This window comes from Dreissena polymorpha, chromosome 7 (genome assembly GCF_020536995.1).
Source record: "Dreissena polymorpha isolate Duluth1 chromosome 7, UMN_Dpol_1.0, whole genome shotgun sequence".
NCBI classification, from domain to species: domain Eukaryota; kingdom Metazoa; phylum Mollusca; class Bivalvia; order Myida; family Dreissenidae; genus Dreissena; species Dreissena polymorpha.
Window position 1 is genome coordinate 89,263,859 of NC_068361.1, and position 27,500 is coordinate 89,291,358.

Below are 27,500 nucleotides of genomic sequence, written 5' to 3' on the forward strand. Positions count from 1 at the left end.
TCAATACTCTGTTGCACTAGGGTTCAGTACACTACGACGGATAAAGTAGCATAACGAAGACCAGTTCGATACACCACTTACTATCGCGGTCAGGGGCGTAGCTAGCATTTTTGGAGTTGTAGGCCCGGGTATGGTACATACAAAACGGGGGGTCCGGGGACCTCCCCCTGAACATTTTAAAATCCTATATCGCCTGTGGTGAGATTTAAAGCATATCTAGACAAATAATAAGATACGCAAATATAAGACTTTGGCCTGTTTTTCTTTGATATTTTACTGCTTTATCTCAATGTCAGAGAACTAAATTTTACTGTATTATCTTTATACCAGAGAACTTTATTTAAAAATAGTATGGAACGGAGAAACATTTAAAAGTGTAACACTCCTCTTATTCACAAGTAAAACCATGGGAATTATTTCCAATAATACTGTCTGCATGTCGATAAAGGCACCGTAACTTGTTGAGTGTAAAATGTACTTATAGTCGATCTATTACACTAATTGTTCTAATAAGTGCATCAATTACATGAAATCAATATTTCTACACTTAACCGAGGCAAATGCGTTGACGATTTAGCGATCGAAACATCCGTTTCTCTGTGAATGTGAGTCCTAAATCAGACAGCTTTTAACCAGTCATGGTGTTCTCATGTGCAATTTAATACGTCGCATAGAACTAACGGAACGCTCACACGAGGCTGAGGTATCTGGCATTGTGAGCAGGATTGCTAGTACACGGTGTATAGCCGGGTATGCTGCCTTTGGTGTAACATCCAGAGCATCGATAAGAGTGCCTGGCTTCTGAGCGTTGTTGTTCCACCGTACCTTCATGCGCCGAATATCGTCCACAAATGCATTTCTTGTCGAGTCTAAGTCGCTTTCGAAACTCGTGTAGATTTGGTTCATCTGTTCATCATTCAGGTTATCCAACCTTGTTGGCAGAAGTAGATGCGCACAGAACCTTTTCTGATTGATGAGCACCCTTTCTGTGATCTCTTCAGCAAGGTGATCGACAAAGACGTTGAACAAGGCAATCAGTCAGTATGTCAACGGATCTCGAATAGCGTAGTTTGCTCTGATTGGGATTTTGACGAGGTACACTTGCAACAGCAAGTCACGTGAAAAGAAGCGAGCTAGAATCAATGCACATAGAAAGAAGAAGAGTTGATAATTGGAAGATATGTCCTTTGAACACGACCAGAATCCATTGTCTGAGGATCATGTCAATATGAATTGCAGATGTCTTACACCTCACCTTAACTGGTCCCCCGTTGAATATAACCGTTGACTCCGTTGACTATAATATAGTCTCTAAATATAAATCTATATAGAGAGTATGCGATATATAAGGGGTGGTAACCAATCTATACCTCGTCCCCCTCACGGTCAACATTTTAATGCGTTTTTCGAAATTGAAGCATTGTTATTTTTTTCATGTTTAGAAAAAAAGTGTAGGTCCGGGCCTGCTTTGCCTAATAGCAGCTACGCCACTGGCGGTTCAGTACGTTGAGACAATCACAGTAACACGATGAGCACAGTTTGATATGTATAACATATAAAGTTTAAGTACTTAATGATTAAGACAAAAATCACACATTTCCTGATTTCATGTTTTGTCAAATCAAATTAAATAACATATTTCAGCTTTAACATGGAGTCTATTTCAAGAAACGCACAATTTTTCTTATACAAATGAACACATGATAAGGTAACTCGCCCTTGAGTCGGACGGGTTAGCGGTATAAGTCTATAATAAAAAGCTTTGTGATCAAAGCCGGGACTCAGCTTGTGCAGGCTTTAACTATAATATCATATGAATCTATTTTACAAATAATTATTTGATTCCCAGCTTATGTCCATTGACAAAAAGTTGAATAACAATACCCACTGAACTCGTACATGAGTCGGACACATTCGCCCTTAACACGGACACAGATTTGTTTTTAGCATTTATTTGGTTATCCATTCTCTATATATTTATAAAAATGCAAATTGCACAGTAACAGTCATGTGTTGATTTTATAAGTTTATTCTTTTGTCAACATGTTGACGAAAATAAGTTATAAAAAGAGGAAAAATGACATGGTCACTTGAAGTGTCTATCCGACCTTTACAACAGCGGAACCATTTGTAGCACTTGGGGTGACAAAGAAAAGTACAGACCTAAAAGGATAAAACATTGTGTGATTCATGTTGTTTGTGAGCTATGGGATTCTTTATAGATAAGGTCATGTTAATTGAAATGAATATGTGGTTAATTCTCATCCGTATGCCTCTACCATTATATGAACTCATGTTCGCCGTAAGGGCGAATTGCGTTCGTCTCAAGGGCTAATTGAGTTGTAATTCATTTTTTTTAATGTTATACCAATACAATAGGGCAAACCACTGAAAATTACCTTTCATTATTATAGAATAAGGTTATGTTTTCAATATGAAGCCATTTGTGAATGTTGTCAAGCGTATCTGAACTAAATGCCGATGGTATAAAGATAATCGATAATTGAAAATTCTGAATTTTCCGTCACCAGAAGTAATTAAAACTTTAACGAATCCAATTTCATCGTCAGATAATATTTGATAACATTTCATTTCAAAATTTTATTTATTTTGAGTATGAAGGGTAAATTGTTCGATATAACGTCACACATCATGCTAAACAAAACTGATCTTTGAAAACTACAAAGATAAAAATGTCCGACTCAAGGGCAAAATCGACTCAAGGGCGAGTTACCCTACTATCTGCGTTGTTCTTCCTTTTACCAAAGATCTATAAATTAACATGTTTATTGATAGATATTTTCTTCCACCAATAGAATGGAAGAAACATATGACGTCATCATCATAGGGGGCGGAGTCGTTGGATGCGCATGCGTATTCGAATTGACGTCACGCGGCTTTTCATGTCTACTGTTGGAAAAGAACGAACACCTTGCTGCTGAAGCGAGCTCGGGAAACAGGTGAGGCATTTCCATTTCATTATCTTATAAATTCTCATATTCCGTATGAAGAACTCGGTACGTATTTCATTATCATTTGAATAGTTTTTTTCGGCTTAGCTAATAAACACAGACACAAACTAATCAACACAAACACAATAATACCATGCATGATGTATAGTAAAATAAATTAAACATAGCATATGCTTAAATAAATCATGCAGCATTATTATAAGAAGATATATATACGTATGAACTTGCATTTATCATCATTGTTTTTATCCATGTATCGTATTCATTGAACGAATCAAGTGGCATGCTCCACACCGGTTTTGACGCCACTGAGGGACTCGAACTAGATTGTATTCAGCGATGCCAAGCGCGAGTTTTCCCGCTGTTGGACAAACTGGGAGTACCAGTTAATCATATTGGCGCCACTATGGTGGCATGGGATGAACAACAGGTAAGCACATCGAAACATTGTAATAGTATTCGTTGTTGTGATAAAATGTTATAAATTACAATCACTGAAACATGTGCCCTTAGACTTGCTCTTATTGATTGTCATGGCTTCTTACTAACCTAACCAGACTGTTTGAACATTTTACAATGTCCAGTATTTTATTCAAGGCTGTGGTATTTTGCAGCTTGAGAGGTTCCCACAAATAGTGGCCAACTCAAACGCCGCCAAATGCACGACCATGCATGAACTGAGCTGCTCAGAACTGTACAAAAGGGAACCAAACATCACTTGCGGGGCGCTAGGCGGTCTCTGGATTCCGGGCGAAGCAGTCACCGACCCGTGGCTGTTTCCGGTCCTGCTCGCTAACGATGCGCGTAAGAAAGGTGCACGCATTTTACTTCGATCACGTGTTTGCAGCGTAGTCAGGAATACCGAGATGTGGATCGTGGAAACCACACGAGGAACATTCAATTCAAAATGCGTTGTGAACTGCGCCGGTCTCTATGGCGACATAGTGAACATTTTGGCGGGAAAATCGGAATTTAGGTAGAAACATGTTTGTTTACAAAAAAACATGTAATTTGAATTTACTGTTGTGCTCCCGTAAACAATCTTACACGTCCTTAAACTACTTCAGGGATATTTTACCTACATTTATTGGATTTATTTTTATTAACTATTTACATTTGAACATGCTATAGATAACAAATTAATTATTACAGAATCTTACCACGAAAGGGTCAGTACACAGTGTACTCGAAATCAGCGCAGAACCTGCTGAATTCAAGCATACTTCCGGTACCGAGTGACGTCACGAAAGGCGTCATAGTTTTCCGTTCAGGTATATCTAATGGAATGTTTATATTGTACATGTTGTTTTCAAAACCACTACGCTGATAATGACCTGATAACATTTTGCAGTAAAAGTCTATTTTATATCAGGGCTGTTGGCGTTTTTATCATACCACTATGACAATATCGGTCTGATACCATGGTACCTTATATTTTTCTTAATTTTAATCAGCTCTCACGTCGTTATTTTCAGAAGGAATGAATCAGATTAACACCAAGTTTGAAACCAAGATGTAATACGTACACGAAACGACCAACAAAAACAGATTTTATAAATAATTATGAACGATGGACATATTCATTCGCGATTAAAATGCAACGACAAAGCGATTGCATATTTCTATATATGTAAACAGTTGTTTGATGAACAGAGACACAATTTTAAACCTTTTCATTTTACGATACTACTGGCTTGGAATAATTAACATACGGTTCAGCAATCCTCGTATTTATATTAATCTAAGCACAACCGGATTAATTAGATAATGGTAGGGCAGTAACCTGCTATTCTGTAGATATACCGTCAATATAGTATTGTTAATACTATGACATTATGTGATATTTAAAGAGTACAGCTGACTCCATCTAACGAACATGGATTGAATAAAATTAACACAATATATGTTATTTTATCATCACATATTTTCATTTTGGAAGCAACCGTTACAAACATGGGATTTAAGTTGCGCCTTTTCTCCAGAAATCATAGTGCACATACATCACATGTGTAAATATATACTGCTACGTTGACAATAAAATCGAACCAAACTTGTGGGTGTCAAAGTTTGAAAAAAAAATGAACATCATTCGCAGCGTTCTCATTTTTCAGTCTATGACAACGTAATCGTCGGGCCGACAGCAGAGAATGTTGACAGCAGACGACAAGCACCCGTGGATGAATCCATTCGTCTGCGTCTCACAGAGGTAAACGCTAGAATTCTGTGTCATAAGTGCATATGTTCTCCAGCAGGCATAGATCACCCATTTCTTTTGACAGCCGAATTAAATATGAATTCTCAGTCAATACACGGAAGCTATTTGTTTTGAGCTTTTTTGAACAACTAAATCGAGTTTATAAAGGAAATAAATAACTCTTCTTTTTATTTAACGCAAAGTGTTCTCTTTTTTGCCAATACCACACACGGCGATTCGGAATTTTATTTTCGTGTTAATATGATAAATAAATTCACTTGGTATCCTAGCTTATTTTACGTTCATTTTCATGTTAATAACATGATATCGAAGCTATGATTGGTCGATACAAAGGTCGTGAGAGGGTGACCTGTAATTTGAATGCGAAGCGTATTTATGACTCTGATATGATTTCGACCAGATTGCCGCCAAAGTGGTGCGAGAACTGCCCTCACATCCGGTGGTCTCTCTGTACACAGGAGTCAGACCCGCCACTGATGTGAAGGATTACATCATATCCGCCGAGACAGACAGGTCGGCTGGGCTTATTTTGTTTTAATTTGTTAAGTTTTACGAGTATACATGTGATAAAAGTGGTTGTTATTAAGGATACATGATTTTGGTCTTACGGTTTCTGTTTGTACTATCGACTCAAATGTATACGTCTTATCTACTAATATATATTGGAGCTTTAAAACTTAGAATTCAAGTCGACATGCATAACAGATTGGGTTTATTTTTATAATTTATGTAAGTGCAAATACTACAACCAATGCTATTCTTGGCACTTTCGAACAAACATACTTAGGTTTAAACTATTCGCATAGAAATGATAACGATAAATAAAGAAAACCGTCGCGTGCATGCGCAAAAAAGCACTTAGCTTCTCGTTCATTTCTTGTTGTGAAGCTTTCTAGTGGTAACACAGAGGCACCAGGACTCAGTGATCACAGGTTTAATGCCCGCTATATTTTAACTTATACTTACTCGTCTAACGAACGAAATTTAAACCATTGTGAGTTGTAGTAGGAGCGTAACAGAGAGTACTAAAAAACAAGCGCCCGTTTTCATCAACAAGTTATTTTACTTTAGAGTGACGGAAAGACTTAAAACCAAGAACATTCTTTCAGTTTTGGATATAAACAGGCAAAACATTTTATTGTGTCCTTAGTAAATGGTTCTTAATGAAGTGTTGTGTATTTGGAGATATTGCATTTCGGGCCATAATGAACTGTGTTCCACTGTTAGAACAACCCAGTTTCAAGAGATTATTTTTTAAACATAAGTCTTAGAACTGGTTGGTGAATACGTTCCCGGGTCGACTCCAGAACAAATCTATGATATACACAAAATGTAATACACACAATGCTTGACTAATTTTTTTTCGCTTTTTACAGAAAATGGATAACAGTCGGTGGCATTCGCTCTACCGGTCTATCGGGCTCACTCGGTATCGCTGAAAAGGTGCACAGTCTGGTGAAAACGAGTCTTAACATTGAACCAGACAGAGGTCAAAGTTTATTTATTTCTAAACCGGATGTGTCGTTTACCAGACATGGCTCAGCCATTGTTGATGGTGTGGAACATTTTATAACGCATCCTTTGACTTTCGCTGGACGAACGGAGTATGTCGCTAATTCCAGAATGTAAATGACCACTATATTAATATGTTTTATTAATATCCTATTAATTACGTCGTCAGCAGTGTCATACTATGACATTATTTTTTTATATTTCTGGTATACCTAATGCTGTTTAGGGGGCTTAACTCTTAACCATGCACAATCAGAAGACATTCAGAAGACGGAGTTTTTTATTCATAACTTGCAGTTCTTCCTGTTTAAAATTTGCTTAATACACTTGCTTTGTTAAATATTGCCCCTAATGTATATGTTGTATACTTGCGTGAAATAAACGATGTTTTCTGTATTGTTTTGTTATTTGCGAACCATACAATTGTTCAATAATAATTCAGACCCGATTGTGTATGCAGACATACACTTATGCTTTCAAAACATTGCAGTATGCTATTTTTATTTATTATGAGTTCTCTGATATTATAAATATGAGATCAGCCACGTCGATCATAAAACAACTTTCGACTGGTCTCTTAAACAACATTTCAGGCAAACCATTTCGGTCACTTAACTAAATCACTCTTTCCTGGGTTGGTGTACTCCAATTAAAATCACAATCTTATGAAATAATTGTAATGTGTAAATTTTAATTTTAACTTATTTGATAATTTTAATTAATCCTAATTAGCAAAGTTGTAATTAATTTCAATCAACAAAATTTTAAAATAAATATTGCATATTGTTAGAAATGCTTAATTTTATGTAAGGAATTGTGCAGTCCATTTTCTGAAAATAATATATCAAAGTAATAACAGTTTTACGCATTGCGGCACTACGTTGGCATTTTTTCCCTGTTGTACTCCACATATTAATTCTTACATGACGGAGACTTACCTTGGTGTACTAAATAAATGGAACAAAAAACAGTTTAGTCAGCGAAAAGAGTGAATAACACATTCCAATCTAAATTGTTTTCCAATTTTGGAACAAAGGGGGAAACGTTCGAAGATTCGGGAAAGTTCAGTGACTAAGGGTCAACAGTTTTGACCCGAATCAATATGAATAAGTAGGTAAAAAAACGTGTCACGTGATACCACGTGGGATCACGTGGAATACGTATTTGGAAAAAGCCGGATCAAATTTTAAGGAGTTGCCCCTGAAAGAATATTTAAAGAACAGCGCATGGCAATCTCGCCATCGTGTGTTCTGATATCTTTCGGGTAAGATGTTACTATTTATTTATTCTCAAGCTTAAATTATTGTTTGCTGCAAATACATATATTCATACTTATATTATTGTTCGCTACTTTCATTTTTTTTGGTTGCATTCAATGTAGGGTATTTAGGAAAGTTATTTGGCTGCACAATATCCGAATAAAAAATATATTTTGTGTATTTTTGAATGTCGCTATTTTATAGGTATTATACTAGTAAAACTAATAGTGCTGTTTTCTTACAAATAAATAACTTCTTTATTTGTGATTTGATAAAACAATATTAATGCTTGAAAACTGTTAGTGAAATTGAATAATATTCTGTATGATTTGTTAATCTATAATGAGTATCAATATCGTTACACACACACACACACACACACACATATATATATATATATATATATATATATATATATATATATATATATATATTTATATGATGGCAGCATATGGCATAAGACCTATTTTCGCATGACGAGGGTCATTAAATATCTCATTGTAAGTGACACATTTTATCACAATGCATTATAGATACAACATTAAATTCAAAAAAGCAAACTGGTAAATAAGGGTAGCCTATCCAGGCGTTCAGGAACGATGTCAAGACGTGCTGACCGAGTACGGTAGACTTTTGTGGTTAGATAATTAAAGGAATTTCCTCTTATCGCTATACTATTTTGGTAGTGTTTGTTTTCTCATCTTTAAAGCAAAACTGTGTTTATCGATAATATATTATGTCTGCCCCGGACGATTTAGTGACAGAGTACAGACCCTGATATTCTGCGAGATGGATTTTAATGTGTAATTGTTACAGGGCCACAATTTGTGTCGTTTAAAAATGCAGAGAATAGTCCGGCATTCCTTACACTGAACAGAACAGTGCTATATTTACGCGGTGCGCAGACATAGTAATGCAGCCTAAGTTCGGGGGGTTTAACTCGAATCAGCCTATGAAATATTCGAATATTCGTTCGTGTCTGCTGGCTTTATGTAAAGATCATTTAAGGTGAAAATCTGGGTAAAACAGCTACGTCGAGAGAGTGCATTAGTGTTCTATACCCATGTTAAGGTCAGAGACTGGTTGACATCGTGTGAACTGCTAGCGTCACAAGTAATGCATAAACAACAAAGTAAGGGTCAACAGAGCTGTCTTTATGATAACCTAATTCGTGAGTAAAATGTATTGCTCGCAGATTTATTTTTTATTTATTTTCATCGATTATCTTATTGTATATTTTGAATTTGTATATGGTGTCAATAATCAAAAGTTTTGTACAGGGAATTTCCATCATGAAATTATATTATTAGTGTGTTAGGTATTCCATATTCCAAAAACATTCATTTAATATGATGGTGATTGCAAATATTTTAATATAAGGTTTTTATTATACAATTTTCATCATACTTTCTATGCGTTCAGAACGTCAAAAATGGCCATGATGTTGCTATTTTGTCTAAGTTATCTCTATAACATAAATAGGATGATAAACAGTGCACATACATCTGCCGGTGCTTTACGACACACTCTTTATACATGTGAATGGCTTGTGTTTATTTCAAACTTGCGATTAATTTTGAAAACTTAGTTGCGTCTATGATTATGCAATAGCGAACAACTTCAGTGCATTCATCGCTTTGATTGAAACACTAAACGGACGACTATATCGTTGATTGTAACGAGGTCATGGGCCTGGGATCTGATTTGATAGATGTGTTTGTTGTATGATAATCTTAAGTTATTGTTGCAGTAGTTCGCGTTCAAAGTTAGCGTACGTTTCGACGTTTTTGAGCAGTATTGTGAAACACCCTTTTGATTGTCTTGTTTGTCAACATTTAAGACATTGTTTTATAAATATCAAATGCATGCAAGCACTTCATGTCCATATTATACGTGTCCGTGATAAACAGGTTAATAAACACAAGTGACACAATTCTTGTCGTTCTGATAATTTTGTATATTCGGATGGTTTGAACTCAGAACCCTGATATTTAAATCGGAAATCTCAAATATATGATACCGGTAATCTTAACGATTGGTTCTAGTTATACTTTAAGGCGATATACTTAAAGGGAAGAAAATACACCATATTAGAAATGATTCGACTTGTATTGGTTAATATTATTTCGATTTGTCAAGTGTATGACGACAAATAAACATCACTTTTTCGATAAATTAAACTAAATGTTTATTATGAAATGACTGATACAAAGAAAGGAGCATGTTGTGAACGTAGATTTTCATATTTCATGTAGAGCAGAGGTATCCGTATCTTATCCGACCAACACGTCCATGAATTTCTGCAAAAGACAATGATCACTATTGTCCAATTCAGCAATAAGGTAGAGACATTGCTATGCCGTATAACAAGATAAAAACAAAGGGTTATACAAGTTTATGTACTTTTACTTTCAGTTTCATAATTATGTTCATTATGATAACAAAAGCATATATCAAAATATCGTAAACAAACAATAATAAAATATTCGTACCTGCATCTCACGACTTTTCAAACCCTTTTTAAATGCTAATATTAATCTGAAGTAGTTAAAGTATCATTTCAATTTTGATCTTTCTCCGTTTAAGCTGTTTTCGAAAGTGAAACTTGTTTACGTTTGACCCCGCTATTTATACTAAAACCGTCGTGACGTCAATGACTGTGACGACCGTTAAAGTAAAAATACCTACCAATGAACGTCATACGAAATGGCGGATTTTAATGAATGAATAGGATGCAAGCGCGAACAACAATAATAAGTTTAATCGTTGACAAATACACAAGTTTAACAATGGCATGACTTTAAATAAATTAATAAGATATTATCTTTAATGTTTCATTTAAATTCTTACTGTGATTATGATATTTAATCGAAAACGAGCCTTAGTTAAATTACGCAATACAAAAACAACTGGGTGGGGTAAAAGCCTAGCAACATACATTTTGTTACGAAAATAAATTGAACATAAACAAGCACTATTTTCTTTTCTTTGTGTGTATACATAACATAGTATATACCTCATTATTCTTTACAAAAAATTTGCAAGAATAAGTTTCAATGTCCAATTATCAATTCCCGGAATATTTTACATGCACAATTCTTACTGTATTCACAGAAGGTGTAATGCTTCTCCCCTATTTCTAATCCATAGGAAGAGTCTTGTTTCCCACATGGTATATCGTCCCACTGGCCCCGCTGGTACGGGATCAGTGCAATACAGTCCTCAGTGAGGTAATTTTCAAAGTTGTTCATGTGGTTTGGAACCCAGTTCGTGTAGGTAACACTTTCGCCTAATATAGACAATACATCGTTGCTACCGAGTTGGAGAAACGTTTATCAAGTGATGCTTAAAGATTATGACGAGCTTTGTGCGGCTACGTTTTATCAACCTTAGACCTATTGCGGCGGTAATCGTATAAACTACATGTAGTTGCTATTCCAAGCAATATCAAGTCAATGTGATTCATCCACGCCGGCTAACCAAGGAATGTAATTTAACCTCTATATTCGTTTATGGTCAGACCTAACAAAACAACACTGATGGTAATACATTCATTTAAAATGCCACAGTCGTGATGCAACGTTTCGTTTTTTCTTGAATGTTAAAGTAAACCATGGCGCAATAAAGTTTAAACATAGCAGAATAAGCTATCCTTATTTTTAAATGCGACATTTAGTATCTATACTTGATCATATTAAAGACGAATTGTGCTCTATCGCAAGTTTTACCCCGCGTTGGTTTAAATCGGTAGTAAACAAAACGTTATTAAAAGGAAACGTTTCATGTAACATTTACTGGATATATATAGTGTAGATACACAGCGCTCGTTGGTATTGAAAAAAGGTGAAACATGGGGGGCGAATTTCGAAAACAAAATGAGCAGTTGAAACGCCTTTGAACAGTATTTTCATCTTTAATAGTATTGACCATTGACGTTTAACTTATTTGTAAACTTGTGTTGCTTAGAATCCATTATAAGCAGCGTTGTAATTCTAACGTTATTTTCGTAAACAATATTCATGCGCGGATGCATATATTTAAAACACATAGATACACATTTTGAATAAACTGTAGCGACAATGTTTTCACCATTCATGTCGATTTCGAAAACGATTGTTTTGTTTGTAAGGACTAGAATGGTTTGCAATATTAAAAACGAAAGTGCACCCTGTTCTCGGAATGAAACCGGCAAATTAAAAGGGTTATGTGGTGGATCAGCAGATGCAAAACGTTAGCCTTTCCATGTTATTAAAGGGGTAAATATTAATTGGAGAGCTATTGTTGAGCAATTAGAGAAGTTCGAGGTCAAAGAACTTAACATATATACAATTTGTTTTCGAGTTTTATTGCATAATTTTATATTAATTTACTAAAAAATGGGAATTTATCGATCCGTTTTTATTATCTATCCTTTATACATAACGTTAATGATGGAAATATTTAGCCACGAAACAAGCAGTTAATCAGTCGTCTGAAATTTTGAAGATGCAAGAGGACCGTCAAGTGGCGTTGTTTATGAAGCTCTGCTTTGGTCGTCTTTCTTGGTTTAATATTTGATTTAATTTGATTAGGAAAATGGTCAAGTGACAAGACAATTAGACGTTTAATGGTCATAACTTTCCGCAAAGTGTATAAATGACGTCTTTCATTAGCCATAACGGTTCATTATTTAACGTTTATTTCGATTGTATTAGCCATACATGTAGAAGACGTCGCATTTTATTATATTGGAAATAGAAGTGTTTTTAATTACATAACAAACACATTTTGTTCGCGTTGTTTTTCACTTTTGGGACAGACAACAATCACTTTGTTTACCTAATGCATTTTGGCTACATATTTTACTAATGCCATCACTAAAATACGCAATTATTTGTAATTATTACTGCTGCACCAACATTTATTCATGGATGTTGTTGTGATAAATTAAAAAAACTCGACTAAAGCATGATTTAAATACAATTTTAAGAGTAACACAAACCTGAAGTCCACTCAAACTGTCCCTCAACATTCAGGTCATGAAGCCCAATCCAGACAGCGTTGCCAGGATTGTGGCTTGCCATAAAGGTGTCCACGAAGTCCTGCTCCATCACACTGGTTATTGTTGCTAGATGTCCGCCTTGTTGCTTACAAATGTACTCGCCGTGGGCCCATATCATTTTCTTTGTCTGCAGTTCGTAACAGCTGTCGCCGTGTTGAGCCAGGGGATAATTGTATCGTCGAATGTTTTCCTGAACAGATCCAGGACAAATGTGGATGTCTTCTGAAACTTAAACAGTTAGAACTTGTCTGATCATGTGTGAAATGTTTGCCTTTATGTAATTTCGCAATATTATTTCTAATGTATTGTGTATGGTGTTAAAATAACACAATAACCATCTGGTATGAAGACTTGAGGCATTAGTGTTGTCGTTGCAAATATAACTGTCAGTATTGACTCTGAATTAAATAAACCAACATGAGATAATAAAAAATGACTCTAAACAATACAATCGTAGTTGAAAAAAAACTGATGTGTTTTTGTTCTCAACAACATAAAACATATTTTTTTTGTTTCGTGTCTTCTCTAGAACCTGTCATTTTTGTAAACTGTGTAATTCGGTCATCATGACCTATACTTTATTTGAGATTTACTTATGTGTTAATTGTCTGTCTGAAGCATAATTCGACCATATACCACCCAATATTTGAATAAGTAAAATTCACTGAATTTCCTTCTGTAATTGTTTCTTAACATCTTTTATTGGAATTAACTTCATAAGAAAAAAATAGAGAAAGTAAATAAAAAGCATTTTATATCAGACATGTTTATTTAGTTCTACGTATGCTAAAATAAATTATACGAATATTTCGTATTTACAATTGTCATATATTCTATGTGAATTGATAAAAGCGAATTCATTTGAAAAAAATAAAACACTTGTGTATCCACTTTTTATTTGTAAAAATAAAGAATTTTTCATAGAAAAACGTCATTTTAAATTTCACAACGCCATCATCGCAATTTTTATCTCCACAATGACAAACAAGCTAATTAAATGCGTCGAGGCCGAACATTGAACTGTGAAATATCACTTTTACAATTGATAAAAGGAAAAAATAAGCGCAGAACATACCGTTTTATAGTAACCGACTTCCCAACAAGTGAAGTGAAGTTTTAAATTGGAATAAGTGTTATTTTATGTTGGCTTTATAAATTACACATAGTTTTTTTATGTCAGCATAAGAATAGAATTATGATCATATAAAACGTAATTTATATCCATCTTAAATATATTTAGATCTAAAATATGTATCGATGACATTTAATTTTTTTAAACGTTTTACGTCAAACAAGGATGTTGATTTCATCTCCAATAATAAGTGTGTAATAATAAACCATGGTTTAAAATTTGCGTTTCTTAACATTAAATATTACAATTTTTGAAATTCTATTTGCAATAAATCTTTCCGCTTCATATAATTATCGCAATAATTATAGGTCAATTAAATCTTAATCGGCCTATATATCGATTTTTATTTTACCATCAGCAACCTTTCTTTGACGAACAGATCCACTGACTTGATGTCTCGCCAGAATTTAAATGGTTTAATGTATTAAATATTGCTGAATCCACAGATCTAATGTATAACAAGCTAATAACAAGCTTGTTGTTTGTATACAATCTTACTGCATTCACATATATAGTTCAAACGGCTGGAACACGCAATATCGTCCCAGCGACCATGGTAGGATTTAGCTCCAAGTCCAGCACAGTCTTCATTACCGTGAAACCTGGAGTTTTCGTAGCCACTTACCCAATAAGTGTAAGTCACTGGGTCACCTGAATTTCAAGAATTAAAAACACCCACATATTTATTCATCATATTGATTGTTGCAAACTTACTTTAAATATGATCTATTTATTCAGTGACATGTTAAGCTTGTTTAGAAATGGAAACTGGTTTAACAAGAAAGCAATACAATGGAGTAATGGACCCCTATTACCGCTTGACACATATCTTTCAAGAGGTTTCACCTAAAACAATGCTATATTTTTACCACCAATGTATACATATATCAATACAAATAATTGATAAATACATAAACATACATATTGTAAAAGACGACACATAATGAAAGCCAAAAAATCTATACAAAATCAGTGAAGGCCGCACATTTTATGTTCTGTTTTCAATCAAAGGAAGTATAACATCAATCACTGCAACGAATTATGTTCATTGCATGCTTAAATGCTTATTTAAGTTTTCCGATTCAAAGAAAAGACATATCCAAAATGGCCGACCAATAACATTTTGCCACAATTCGACCATTTTGTATAATGTTTTCAAAAAAAAAAATCATTATATCAAACATAATCTCGAATTCTGTGAATCAAATACTATAATACTATAATACAGTAAAAAATAAGATGCAGCTGTAAGATATAAATCCAACATGGCGGGATTTCGTCATCGAAACTGTTATTAGTGTGTCACTCAAAAAAGTTGTGTCTTTCTTGAATATGAAATTAAAAAGTAGTTTGAAAGACATTAGACACTTCAAGGCCAAACAACAGACTAACCAACATGGTGGCTGCAGTATACAAGTGATGCAACTTTGTTTGTGGTTGTAAAATAGCTAAGAAAAAAACATGAATAATTTGTTTGTTAATACAACGATTGTTGAACTATACCTGAGGACCACGCATACTGTTGTTCCTCTTTCATGTCATTCAACCCAATCCAGACGTCATTTCCTAGATGCTGACTGGTCACCTGGTATATGACATCCTGGTGACGCTGATCAGGAATATGAGCAAGATGACCTCCCTTGGCCAAACAATCCGCTTCCGCCTGAGGCCATGACGCTTGCGTATTAACAATCTCATAGCACGTGTTCCCCAGTGTGAACAAAGTTCCATGATAAAGTTGAGCATTCTGAAAGTACTGCCGGGGGCATCCGTATTGAACTGTGTGTAAACCAACATTAAATCAATTAAACCAGCCGAGATGTCTTAATAAATCTGCATAATTTACGTATGCAGTCTCAGAACATACAGTATCAATTACCGATTACACACATAGTAAGGTTACTTACTAGAATTTCATTTTAAGTTACATATTCTACAAGGCGTTTTCGATCATAAAAAATATAATATGACATTTGTAAAACAAAATAACACTTTGTAGCACCACGTCCAAATTACAGCGTTCATCATGTAATAAGATTGCAATAAAGTAAACGTACCTTGTGTGTATTGTATAACATAGTTAGCTGTTGTTGTCGCTGTTGTTGTACTGATATGTGTGGTTCCATGATTCGTTGTTTGTTTTGGAGTAGTCCTTTGGGTTGCATTCGCAGTCGTAGTTATTGATTGAGAAGTTTTTTGTAAAGGCGTTGTTGTTGTTGTTGAGTGTGTCTGAGTTGTTGTTATGGATACTGCCGTTGTTGTTGTTGTTCTTGTTGACGGTTGTGGTGTTAAAGTAGTTTGTATTGTTGTCGTGGTTGTAGTGGTGGTGATTGTTGTGGTTGGTGTAGGAGACCCCTTTGTTGTTTTCGTCGTTGTCGTCAATGTCGTTGTTGTTGGAACCGTTGTTGTAGTGACTTAAACATACGTCGTGTATAAAAATATAGATATAAATGTAATCGTCTTTTATGAAAGAAAGGGAAACAACCCTGTTGGATTACATTTTGAGATGGATGCCTTAACTATGCCTCCTTTAAGCTTACAGCAAGTTTATTGTTATTAACGTCTTATTTAATCAATTGACACACGGAAGGATATAGCATCGGCACAAACAAGTTTTAGCATTTAACTTACATAAAAGGCATTATTCTAAAGGTTGCCAACTTAATTGACTGTAAATATTCTGAAAAACACTCAATTTAAATTCAATTAATGATTAAGGTATTGTGAAAACAATTCGTGTGAATACGTAAATGTTCACACACCTATATCTTCCTCAGGTGGTGCGCCTGAGCAGATTTGCGTCTCAACGTCCTTTATCACCTTTACGTATCCGTACTGAAGTAAATAATAATTGGGATATTCAGTACGAACCTATACGTTTATATGAATCGGCATTACTCGGTATATTTTCTTGGTCCTTTTTATATTTCATTAGCATTTTCGTAATGTTAATGATTAAGCAGCAGATCTTCGACTGAGTCAATGCATTCTATTCTAGCTTCAACCAAACGTGTACTAGTCTGGAAGGGGTTTAGCAATTTGTTTAGAAACATGACACTCATAGAAAAACAGAAGGCTTAAACAAAAATATTAATGATTGTTTTAGTCAATATAACATAAATAACATATAGGTGAAGATGACCAAATATAATCCAGGTTTAACTTAAATATTACTTTGTACATTTACTTGTTGTTGTGTAAGACAATAGTATATTTCGATCAACTGATAACGATTTATGTCAATAAATAATTAGCAATGCGCCTATTGAAGAATGAAATAATTGAAATTGCACGCTTCAACATATATTGTGCAATTGTCCAGATGTTAATTTTTCTACGGATATTGTAAGATGTTCATTGTGATTAACACATTTAGAATGATTCGACGTCATTGTCAGACGGATGTAAAAAGTTCCTTTAACATTTAGTGTAGTAGACCAAACTAAGATATACGTTTAAATGATGTATGTTGCAGTTCCACCTTTATTGACACGTCAACCTGACTAATAAAACAAAATTGGAACAGAAAGGACACTTAGGGCAAGTAAAGGTCCAATAAGATAAAATCACGTTTACAAGACACAAAATGGTGGCACATTAAGCTGATATCTATTTTAATTATAAGATTGGAAAAGCTTATACGAATATTATATAAATTGTATACAATGTAATCATGATTTTAAAAAGTGTTTTTTATTGGCTAGATTGTAATAAATCTGGCTCGGTCCACATTAATTTGTATCATGATTTAATGTTTCGCTTGTCAAATTGTCACCTTACGTTGTTTTTTTGACCGAAAGTAAGAGCAACTAAGCCAACAAACTGTCTTTATAATGAGGACAACATATTTTCTTGATCAACGTTTTGACCATATTAAGTCTATAATTTTTTACGCTCAGGATTTTCCAGTAATGAACATTTTCATTCCTCTTTCAACACTGGTAAATGTATTAAATCAGAATGTATACATACATAGTCGACATATCGTCGTTTGGTCCTTCTATCATTGGAATATGTGTACAAATCTGAACTTACTATTAATTATCAAAGTGTTTCGGACGTCCCTGAGCTAGAGTTGATTTATTTAGTCATATATCTAACACATTGAGTCTTTGATACGTTAAGGGGGTCCATATGACTATGAATAGAACCGACTTCGACAAAGATGAGTGCTATTTTACTGCAAAAGACAGTACGTTTTGCTTAATATCAGATAAATTTAATCCTTTGCCTTAAAACAAATACCAAAAGCGGCATTTATAACTGATTCCGGTAAGGTTTGGGCTGATAACAATCTGGTATATAAATGATGTTTTGTTCTCAGCCTGATTATATATTATTTTCCTTTATGAATTTAATATTATTACAGGTATACTCATTTTGGTATTTGAAAAAAACAACATGGACCGAGTTATAATCAGCAGTCAAAAGTAGACATGAATACATAAAGTAGACAATTATATCTATGTGAAGTCATACATACTTTATGTTCATACTGGATGATAACCCAAGTTGGATCGTTGGATGGTGGACCTTCCGGTTTGCAGTCAAACTCGTAGAGCTGACCAAAAGGGGAACCTGCGGATGTCTAACAGATTTTGCAATTAAATGGCTGTACAATTAAACAATTTGCACAAACAATACAGAACGCAAAATAATCAACACGGCTTGAACAATACCTTACACGGTGTTAAAGCGATTCTTACCTTAATTTTTAACGCAATATGCACCCATCAATTACGTAACCCGTACCTTTCCGACCGTTATAAATCAGCACGGAACTCTACCAGTTTGTCACCGTTACGTTAATTTAATACTTTTTTTCCCCCCAAAATTGTGTTTTATATTGATTTAATGGAACATATTGGCAATAAATTACTTATAATTTTAATCGATTACAGAATACATAACATTGTAAGTATGAGTAATACTTAAGTGACCTCTCCGTAAGTGTATACCGTATCCTGTTATTTAACAACAGCTTTATATTAATGATAAACATTTTGGATATAACAAGTGCATACTAATTATAAAATCATTACAATAAGGTTTGGTGCTTATTCTGCAATACCGTACATAATAAATATTCTTGTCTGTCCTGATTAAAATTCACAATTGTAAATCAACATACATGTTAAGCAGCATGCTATTGAATAATACAGTTTATAAATTGCATCCGATTCCGTAGTATTTGTTACAATTCCGTAGTATTTGTTACAAAAGCTCTGGAAAAAGGTACATTAATAATTTGCATTAAAGATTTTATTTTATTTAACAGCATATGGTGAAATGTCTAGTTGAGTGTATGTTTTTATATTTACTCGTAAATTCACTTTGTTGCTGCCTATAATAGGCGTATTAGTTAGAAATATGTATAGACCCGCTCTTTGTTTTAAACCCAAAATTTGTGTGCACACCGTTGTGCATTGCGGTGAACACACACAAAGTTAAACGGAACGCACTTTGGTAGTACACGCACAAAGAACGTCCTCATTTTGACTGTGACATCATAATCAATTTGAAAGGGGCATCATCATCAGTATTATTATCATCTTTATCAACATCATCAACATCATCACCATCATCACCAACATTATGGTAATCATCGTCAGCGTTATCATCATAATCGTAATTAGCATCATGATAACAATTAGCATATTTGTTCTCCATCAGATTATCAGTATTACAATGAGCCTTTTACATTTGTTTTATGATTCATGTAAATCTATCACATACTAATTGGAAAGGAGAGTGCAAAGTATTGAAACTTGTTTATGAAGCTCCGAACTTCACACTTGGTAATCAGTAATTGACGAAATATTTATGTGTTAATTCAAATTGATAAAACGAATCAACATTAAGTAAAGTATAAACAAATAATGCAATTTTTAATCAAGAGCGTTATAGCCTGTTTGACTCGTTGTAAAAGTGATGTACTGCTTTCTAACAAACAATACGAGTATGATAAAAATATATTTCATATAAAAACAAGCAGGTCCGTTGAAATGTTATCCTTTTTATTCTTATATTATTATTATTTCTTTCGTAAATAAAAACATACTAGTTTACTAATCGGCACATTGCAGCGTTCGCACATCAGACTTCATCGACATTGAAACTAAAAAAGAGTTACAATATTGCTCACCGACGCATACACTGCGCACTCGATGTTGTAGTTACATATGCACGAGAAATCGGCGTGCACGTTTGTAACTAATAGCAACAGGACCTGCACAGCGCTTTGCAAACTTGCCATCTATAGACAGCACGGATTAAGCCTAAAATTTAAATACAAGAAAATCATAGATATAACTAGATATATTTTTACTTTCCTTAAGGACCACAAGCTTAACCACCGATTGTTTTAAAGGTTTAACTGTTAATACTAAATGTTAAAGATTGGCTTTACACACGGTCTGCATTCAGTTGTCCAATGATAAATTGCAAATGCAAATTCATTTTATTTACATAGGTCTCTTCCAGAACGTAGCATCATTAGAACAAAATAACTCATCTTAACACAAGATATAAAAATGGTACCTATCGTGGCGATCTCAGAGTGTAAATGCGTATCTTTTACATATGTAACCTACTGCACACATGAGCTCTCGTCATCTGTCGGATGAATACGGACTCATGCTCTCAATATAAGTACATTTAATAACCGTCGCAATATGCCGAAAAGTTCCGAATTTAAGATATCATATTATTCGCGTTGTTTGATAAGAACGTGTCCTGTTTTCAAACTCTAATGCCACACATTAGTGTAAATAAGCGAATGCTTAACAAGGTCTACGAAGAATAACGTATTGGTACTATAGCTAGTAATTAACGAAGTTTCAAAAGAGCGTCCGATGTTTCATAGCGAGAAACAAAAAGAATCGAGTGCCATCCGCGGCAGTAGACACCGGTACCTCTAAAGGCGAAACTGTAAACTGTTATATTTTTTGCTATTGTTGTGAACTTAATTACTATTCATACACTTTTAACACGGTTGACGACTCAAGCATACACGTTCAATTGCACATCTTTTCTTTCTACAAAATTTAATTTATAACGTTGTTTAGAGGGTATTGTGCCGTATTGAAAATGTAAATTCCTCTTAAGACACTAGCACATGTTACCTACATTGTATACGTACAATGTCAACATATCGTCTTTTGGTCCACCTATCAGTTAATATATAATTGGCGTCGCTCTGGAGAGCGGCGACTAGTATGTAATGCATTTTTTTTTCGCTTATGAGGATCAATGTATATATTTTTGTTTTAAGAATATCTTGCATAGTGGTGATTTTTTGTTTAAATTAGTGTAAATAAGTACTGCATTTGTGCCTATAACATTGATTACAACATTTATTGCTAATAATGCAAAGCTAATTGTTTTAATTAATAACTGATCAACAACTGATCACAGGGGAAAGATCACAGGGACTGGGCAAATACGCGAAACTTTCTGGTTTTGTATAAAAACAAAACATAATCAAAATATATTTATTTTGTGGTTTTTCTAAATTACTTATTTAGTGGAGAAACAATGTAGTACGATATATGACGACCTATCGCGCAAGCAAGTTTATTGGAAGGCGTAGTGGTACGAAAACGTACAATGTATTAGTTTATTAATAGACATATAATAACGATCGCTATACACAACTTTACCAAATAGAAGTACATACATAATGTCAGCCGGAATAGCTCAGTTGGGAGAGCGTTAGACTGAAGTTGTTTACGCAACAATCATCTAAAGGCATCGGTTCAATCCCGGGTTCCGGCACGGCGGCTGACACTTTTTTTCAGTCAGGTTAATACATATAATAGAGCTTTATTTTATGTAGACATTTTAAAATCCATTTTACTACAATTGGACATTTTTATTAAATTAATGGATGCCGCGTGGTGACAACGTTTATTACAATTTCTTACATCACTTAAATATCTTATAAAAAATACACGTGTTTTTATATAAACAAATAAATGCAAACAACACATCTATTATCCATGTATTTAAATGGTTGTCTATCATAGGCCCTAAGTACTATCCCTACCACATATAGAGCGCGAAGCGCGACACGTATTATTGATTGTAACAATGAGTTACGATAAAGGAAGCAACCGCTTATCAAGGAGGAGCTGTGTCCCAGCAACCCGTTTCCCTAGAGTCAAGCACTCCTCGGAGTTTTGTTTTTAAAGAACCACATATAGAGCGCGAAGCGCGACACGTATTACTATCCAGTAGGTATGGGCCCTTTAGCATTATCCGACCAATACGTCCATAGAAGTTGAGAAATTTGAAATCGTTGTTCGAAGTCCAAAATTTTCATCCGATTGTTCCCAAACTTGCACAGATTTTTTTATCAATGAGGACCCAACCCAAACTCTATATGAGCAATATCGGACCATAGGTCCAGAAGTATGTCTCTTTGAATTTAAAAATAAAAGTGAAAAACTTCTTGGTTAGGTGATTATGTTAACATTTTTCGTCAGATTCTTTCCAAACTTACAGTGTCATCATATCAATGAGTATTTTTACCTCATTTAAAATGAGAAACATCGGGACAATAAGTCCAGATTTTTTTCTATTAAATTTGACAAAATAAACAATTCAATTTCACAATTTATGCAATTTACAGTTTGCATTCAATTTGTTTTTCAAACTTTTACAGTGTTTTCATATCAATGAGTACTCAAACCCTATCGTAAATGAGCAACGTAAGAATAAGTTCAGAATCATCTCCCCTTGAAGTTAAAAAAAATATGAAATTACGCTTACAAGATGAAGCAGATTTTTTAAAACCTACATAGTTCTGTTCCATTAATTAAAACTGCACACGGATGCCAGTAAAAAAAGAAACCAATGTAAATAAAATGAACAATAAAATATTTGGGGGTTACAACACAAAATCATAGATAATTGTTATTTGGGGGTAATAACACAACATCATAAATAATGGTTATTTGGGGTTTATAACACAAAATTATAGATAATGGTTATACCAGTATCTTTTTCTATTTTGTTTAAAATAATCGGCCAATATATTAATATTTACAGTAGAAAAAAATCGTTCCATGTAACTTCATTGAGTGCCTTTTACACTGAAATTCCCGACGCCCTTTGATGCTTTGCATCAATGCTTATCTTGTTGTACATATCTAACTACTATCAAAGTTTAAAAGACGTCCGCGAGCAACAGTTGGCTGTCACATTCTCACATAGAGTGTTTTTGTTTATATATATGTTATTGGGGCCTCAAATTACAATAAATAGTATCGACTAATTGCGGTTATGATGAATTACATTTAAATACAAGACAGTACATTTTTCACCGTAATCGAGATTTGTAATTCTTCACTTTGCACAAATTCCTGAGGAGACTATAACTGACTCCTGGAGGATTTTGGCAAGAACAACACATGTTGTGCGACACAAATGTTTCTGCTTTGTTTTCGGTATGGCTTTATGCTATATCCATACCCTTGCATTGTAATAAAGCGGTTTAATTCCCACACCTGTATTTATAACACACAAATTACACTCCCCATTACGGTCCCTGCATCTGTACGTCCATTATAAATCAACGTGTTGGTCAACTTTACGTTAATATCCTTATTTTATTCATTATTATATATTAATAACACGAAACAACATGTTAATTGACATCGAGGTGTATTAGCTGAGACCTTGCTGGCATACAACTGTGAACCGACCGTCTTCTGCCATGGTTTGTTGCGACACCTTTGGAAATGTTCGTAGTCAATTCTGTCTGAGCGGTCGTTGCCTCTATTTATTTATTGCGTGCATAGAGCTTCCCTTCGAAAGACGAAGCACGCTCCATGATCTCGGGGTCATTCAGCCTTACAGACGCTAGGTCTTCCGCGTTTCAGTTTGTTAGGTCCTCATTCAGAAATATACCTGACACTTTGAGTAGTTTCGCGTTTCGCATTACGCCAGACTTTGTTTGGCGCCTTACGAACTTGACGATTGCTGGTGTGGACCTGAATTTTTCTAACCTGTTAGCGACATCTATGGTTTCCTTTTCAACCTTTAAACCAAGTTTGATACTCAAAAGAGACGACACCTGTTCATTAACCGGTATGGAGGATTGGAAATATGGGTCGCCCTAGAGACCCGTTATGCGCATGTTGTTTCTGTGGCTGTATTCTTTGAGCTCGTTTAAACTTTCCGATTCGGTTATTTTTGTTTTAAGATCTATTATTTCTTTGTTCTTATTGTTAAGTTGACTGTGTAAAGAGTCCATTTCTTCTGACTGGTCGAAGACATTTGATTCAATAATTTCTAAGCGTTTAATAAAGGGACTCAATTACTTTTTCTTGAGTTCATCAATGGTTACTCTGATCATTGTACGAATAACGGAAGTGTCATTGTTTGTCAAGACGGTTTCAGACTAATCTCATCTAGGCGCTTTTTTATGGACAGAGTTGTGGACTTGTCAGTTGAAACTTCTGCGTTTTGCTGACTTACCATGGGTTTAATAGACTTTTGCTAAGAAGCATCATCTTCTATTATTTTCTTCTTTGAATCTTTTTTTGAACTTCTGCCCCTTTAAACTTTTAAAAACAGACAAGTCCAATAAGCTTTTATCCATTTGCTTATTCGCAGTGGAGGAATGCAGTCTTTTATGGTTCACAACAGTCACGAGCTAAACGCGATTGTAGCGAGATTTACTTCTAAACATCACTGCCAAATGTATTTGCAACCACAAAGCTATTACAAGGTGCTGTCAAGCATGACGGAAACGTTCGACAATATGTTTGTGTATACATATGTCTATGTATTTATGAAAATTTGCTCGACCTTTTTTTCACACCCTACCTGCCTATGGAAAAACCCAAAAGCTTGTGAATTGTCTTTTCAAAGTCACAAACCTCCTTCTTTTTTGCAGATTGTACACAGACTCTGTCCAGTTAACCTCGATTATCATGAGTATCACTTAATATCGTAATTATTGTAACTTCACACACGTATTTTAACTATTAAGACTTACATTTAAAATCTAGATGTTAACACAAGAACCGGGACCGGAAACCCACATTATATGTTGATCGAACACTATCATGATGGATATAAATACACAAATATGTTATGAAAACGTGAACCATATGTTATAATGAGATAACTGATACAAACATAGTAGCATACGTTGTACCCAAACGTTTGAGTTTCCGTCAGAAGCGATATCCGCATTTTATCCAACCAACACGTTGTTTCCCTGACTTTCTGCAATATGCAAATTACTGCAAATGACCAATTCAACAACGCGGTGTGGCTTTTTATAGGGTAAAGAAAATGATCGAAAATTTTGTACAAACACTTGTTTTATATTGTTTGTTTGATCAATGGAACATGATTGAAAGAACGTTCATTTCTATATTCTTTTCTCGAAAGCATCTTCAAATATTCGCTACAAAATCTTGTATTTAAGATTTATAGAACATTATGTTTTGCGGAATTCTTACTGTATTCACAGAATGTGTAATGTGTCTCTCCTGTGTCACCACCAAAGATTGGATCCCGGAACCCACAAGGTATGTCGTCCCATTGGCCGAGTTGGTATGGGATCAGTGCAATGCAGTCCTCCTGGTGGTAACTTACAAAGTTGCTCATGTGATTTGGAACCCAGTTCGTGTATGTTACACTTTCTCCTAAAAAATTAATACATTATTTTTGTTTCGATGGCAAAAGTTAATTCTACCAGGCAAAAATAGGTCTCTATTCTGTAAAACATGTGAGCAATTGGGGCCGTTGTCTCATAAACTCGAATATATCTGACAACATGTAGGTGTATGCAATATTTATTCAATATGTATTCATACGCGCCGGCTAATCAAGTAACCTCTTCATAGAAATTAATCGTATATATGGGAATTGAAAAATCAAAAAAGATAAAAGCAGTGATGATAAGTGCATTTATTCACAAATCCCACATCCTTGATGAAACGTTTTGTGTGTATCGAACTCTTACAACGGAAGAATACTTTTCAAAACAAATGTATGACGCATGTTATCATATATATGGATACATTAAACGTGCAATGTTTACACTATGGCGTTTTCTTAATTGTACACTTTACAAATTGCTTTATTAATAAGAACGTTTCTCGTGCAAAACAAAATGTATTTGAATAATCTTGGTACAAAGTATTCTATGGATATTTTTAACAAAACGCGACACATGCATGGCTCATTCTAAAACCGTAATAAGAATACCTTAACATATGCACGGGATTTGCATCGTCGCACATCCTTATCTAGTTAAACTATATGTATATTTGTTATGTTAATCTGACGTGTCCATTTCGAGCACTGATTAACGTTCTGACTAGTCATGGCGATTTCCAAAGCAATCGTTTTGATGTTTTTATTAATAAACACGCATTTACCTCTAGTTTTCATTATTAAATAGGAATCGAAAATGATTTATTCAAAGTGAATCAGTATTTGTTAAACCATTTTAGAAATATTTGCGTCCTCAGTCACCTCAGGTTAAGTTCCACGTTCATTGAATTTTAATTTTCCATTATTCTGTTTTAAGTTCAGTGCGAATTCAACTTACTTAAACTTGACGTATATAGAAAGTGTTAATGAAAGTAGCAGGGTATATAAAAACTAAGTAGTCATAATTATACGCATGGTATTTATATGACACTTTATATTTGGTATTACAGGATTTAACTTTTTTTACGACTGTATGTGAAATATAATTGAATTCCCACAGTCCCGTCATAAAAAAGAAACTTGCGTTTTGAAAAAAATAACAAACAAATTGTGTTAGAAGTGTTTAGTCGCTTTTTGCAGAAATGGCTGACCTCTGTATTATGGATATGTTTTTAGCGGACCTGTTTTCTGATTTATTTTGGCGGCATATTATTTATGACGGTTGTTGTTAAGGTACATCAAGCAATTTTATGAAGAAATATCGTGTGTTTTTAAGGAACTTTTTTTAAAAACATTTTAACAGGAGCTTTTTATTAATGAAAACAATGACATAATGTGTACAAACCTGAAGTCCATTCAAACTGCCCTTTAAAGTTCCTATCATGGAGCTCGATCCAGACCGCGTGGCCAGGGTTATAACGTGTCATAAAGGCGTCCACGAAGGTCTGCTCAGTCTCACTTGTTATTGCCACCATATGACCGCCTTGTTGCTTACAAACAAATTCGCTGTGGGCCCATATCACCTTGTCGTCTGTTTGTAGCTCATAGCAGCTGTCACCATGCTGGGCCAGGGGATAATTGTTTCGCCTTGACTCCATCTGAACTGATATAGGGCACATATGGATGTTTCCTAAAAATATAATAATTATACAAAATAATACTACTACAAATAATTATAATACATCTAATAATA

The 27,500-nt window shown here is 34.5% G+C and overlaps 1 protein-coding gene across 11 annotated transcripts in view; it reads left to right on the forward strand.

Annotated features, from left to right (window-relative positions):
* Positions 1-27,500, forward strand: part of LOC127837069 (glycerol 3-phosphate dehydrogenase-like) — a 284,765-nt gene that overhangs the window by 313 nt on the left and 256,952 nt on the right. For 2 of the 11 annotated variants that reach the window (XM_052363877.1, XM_052363883.1), the window contains exons 2-8: positions 922-1,037; positions 2,817-2,960; positions 3,252-3,402; positions 3,587-3,948; positions 4,125-4,243; positions 5,084-5,178; positions 5,588-5,700. In XM_052363877.1, the coding sequence (XP_052219837.1) occupies positions 949-1,037; positions 2,817-2,960; positions 3,252-3,402; positions 3,587-3,948; positions 4,125-4,243; positions 5,084-5,178; positions 5,588-5,700 (1,073 nt within the window). In that variant the 5' untranslated portion in view covers positions 922-948. Of the gene's footprint in view, positions 1-921; positions 1,096-2,816; positions 2,961-3,251; positions 3,403-3,586; positions 3,949-4,124; positions 4,244-5,083; positions 5,179-5,587; positions 5,701-6,563; positions 7,096-27,500 lie in introns of those variants that run through there. The other 9 variants (XM_052363886.1, XM_052363884.1, XM_052363876.1 and 6 more) reach the window with 8 other exon arrangements.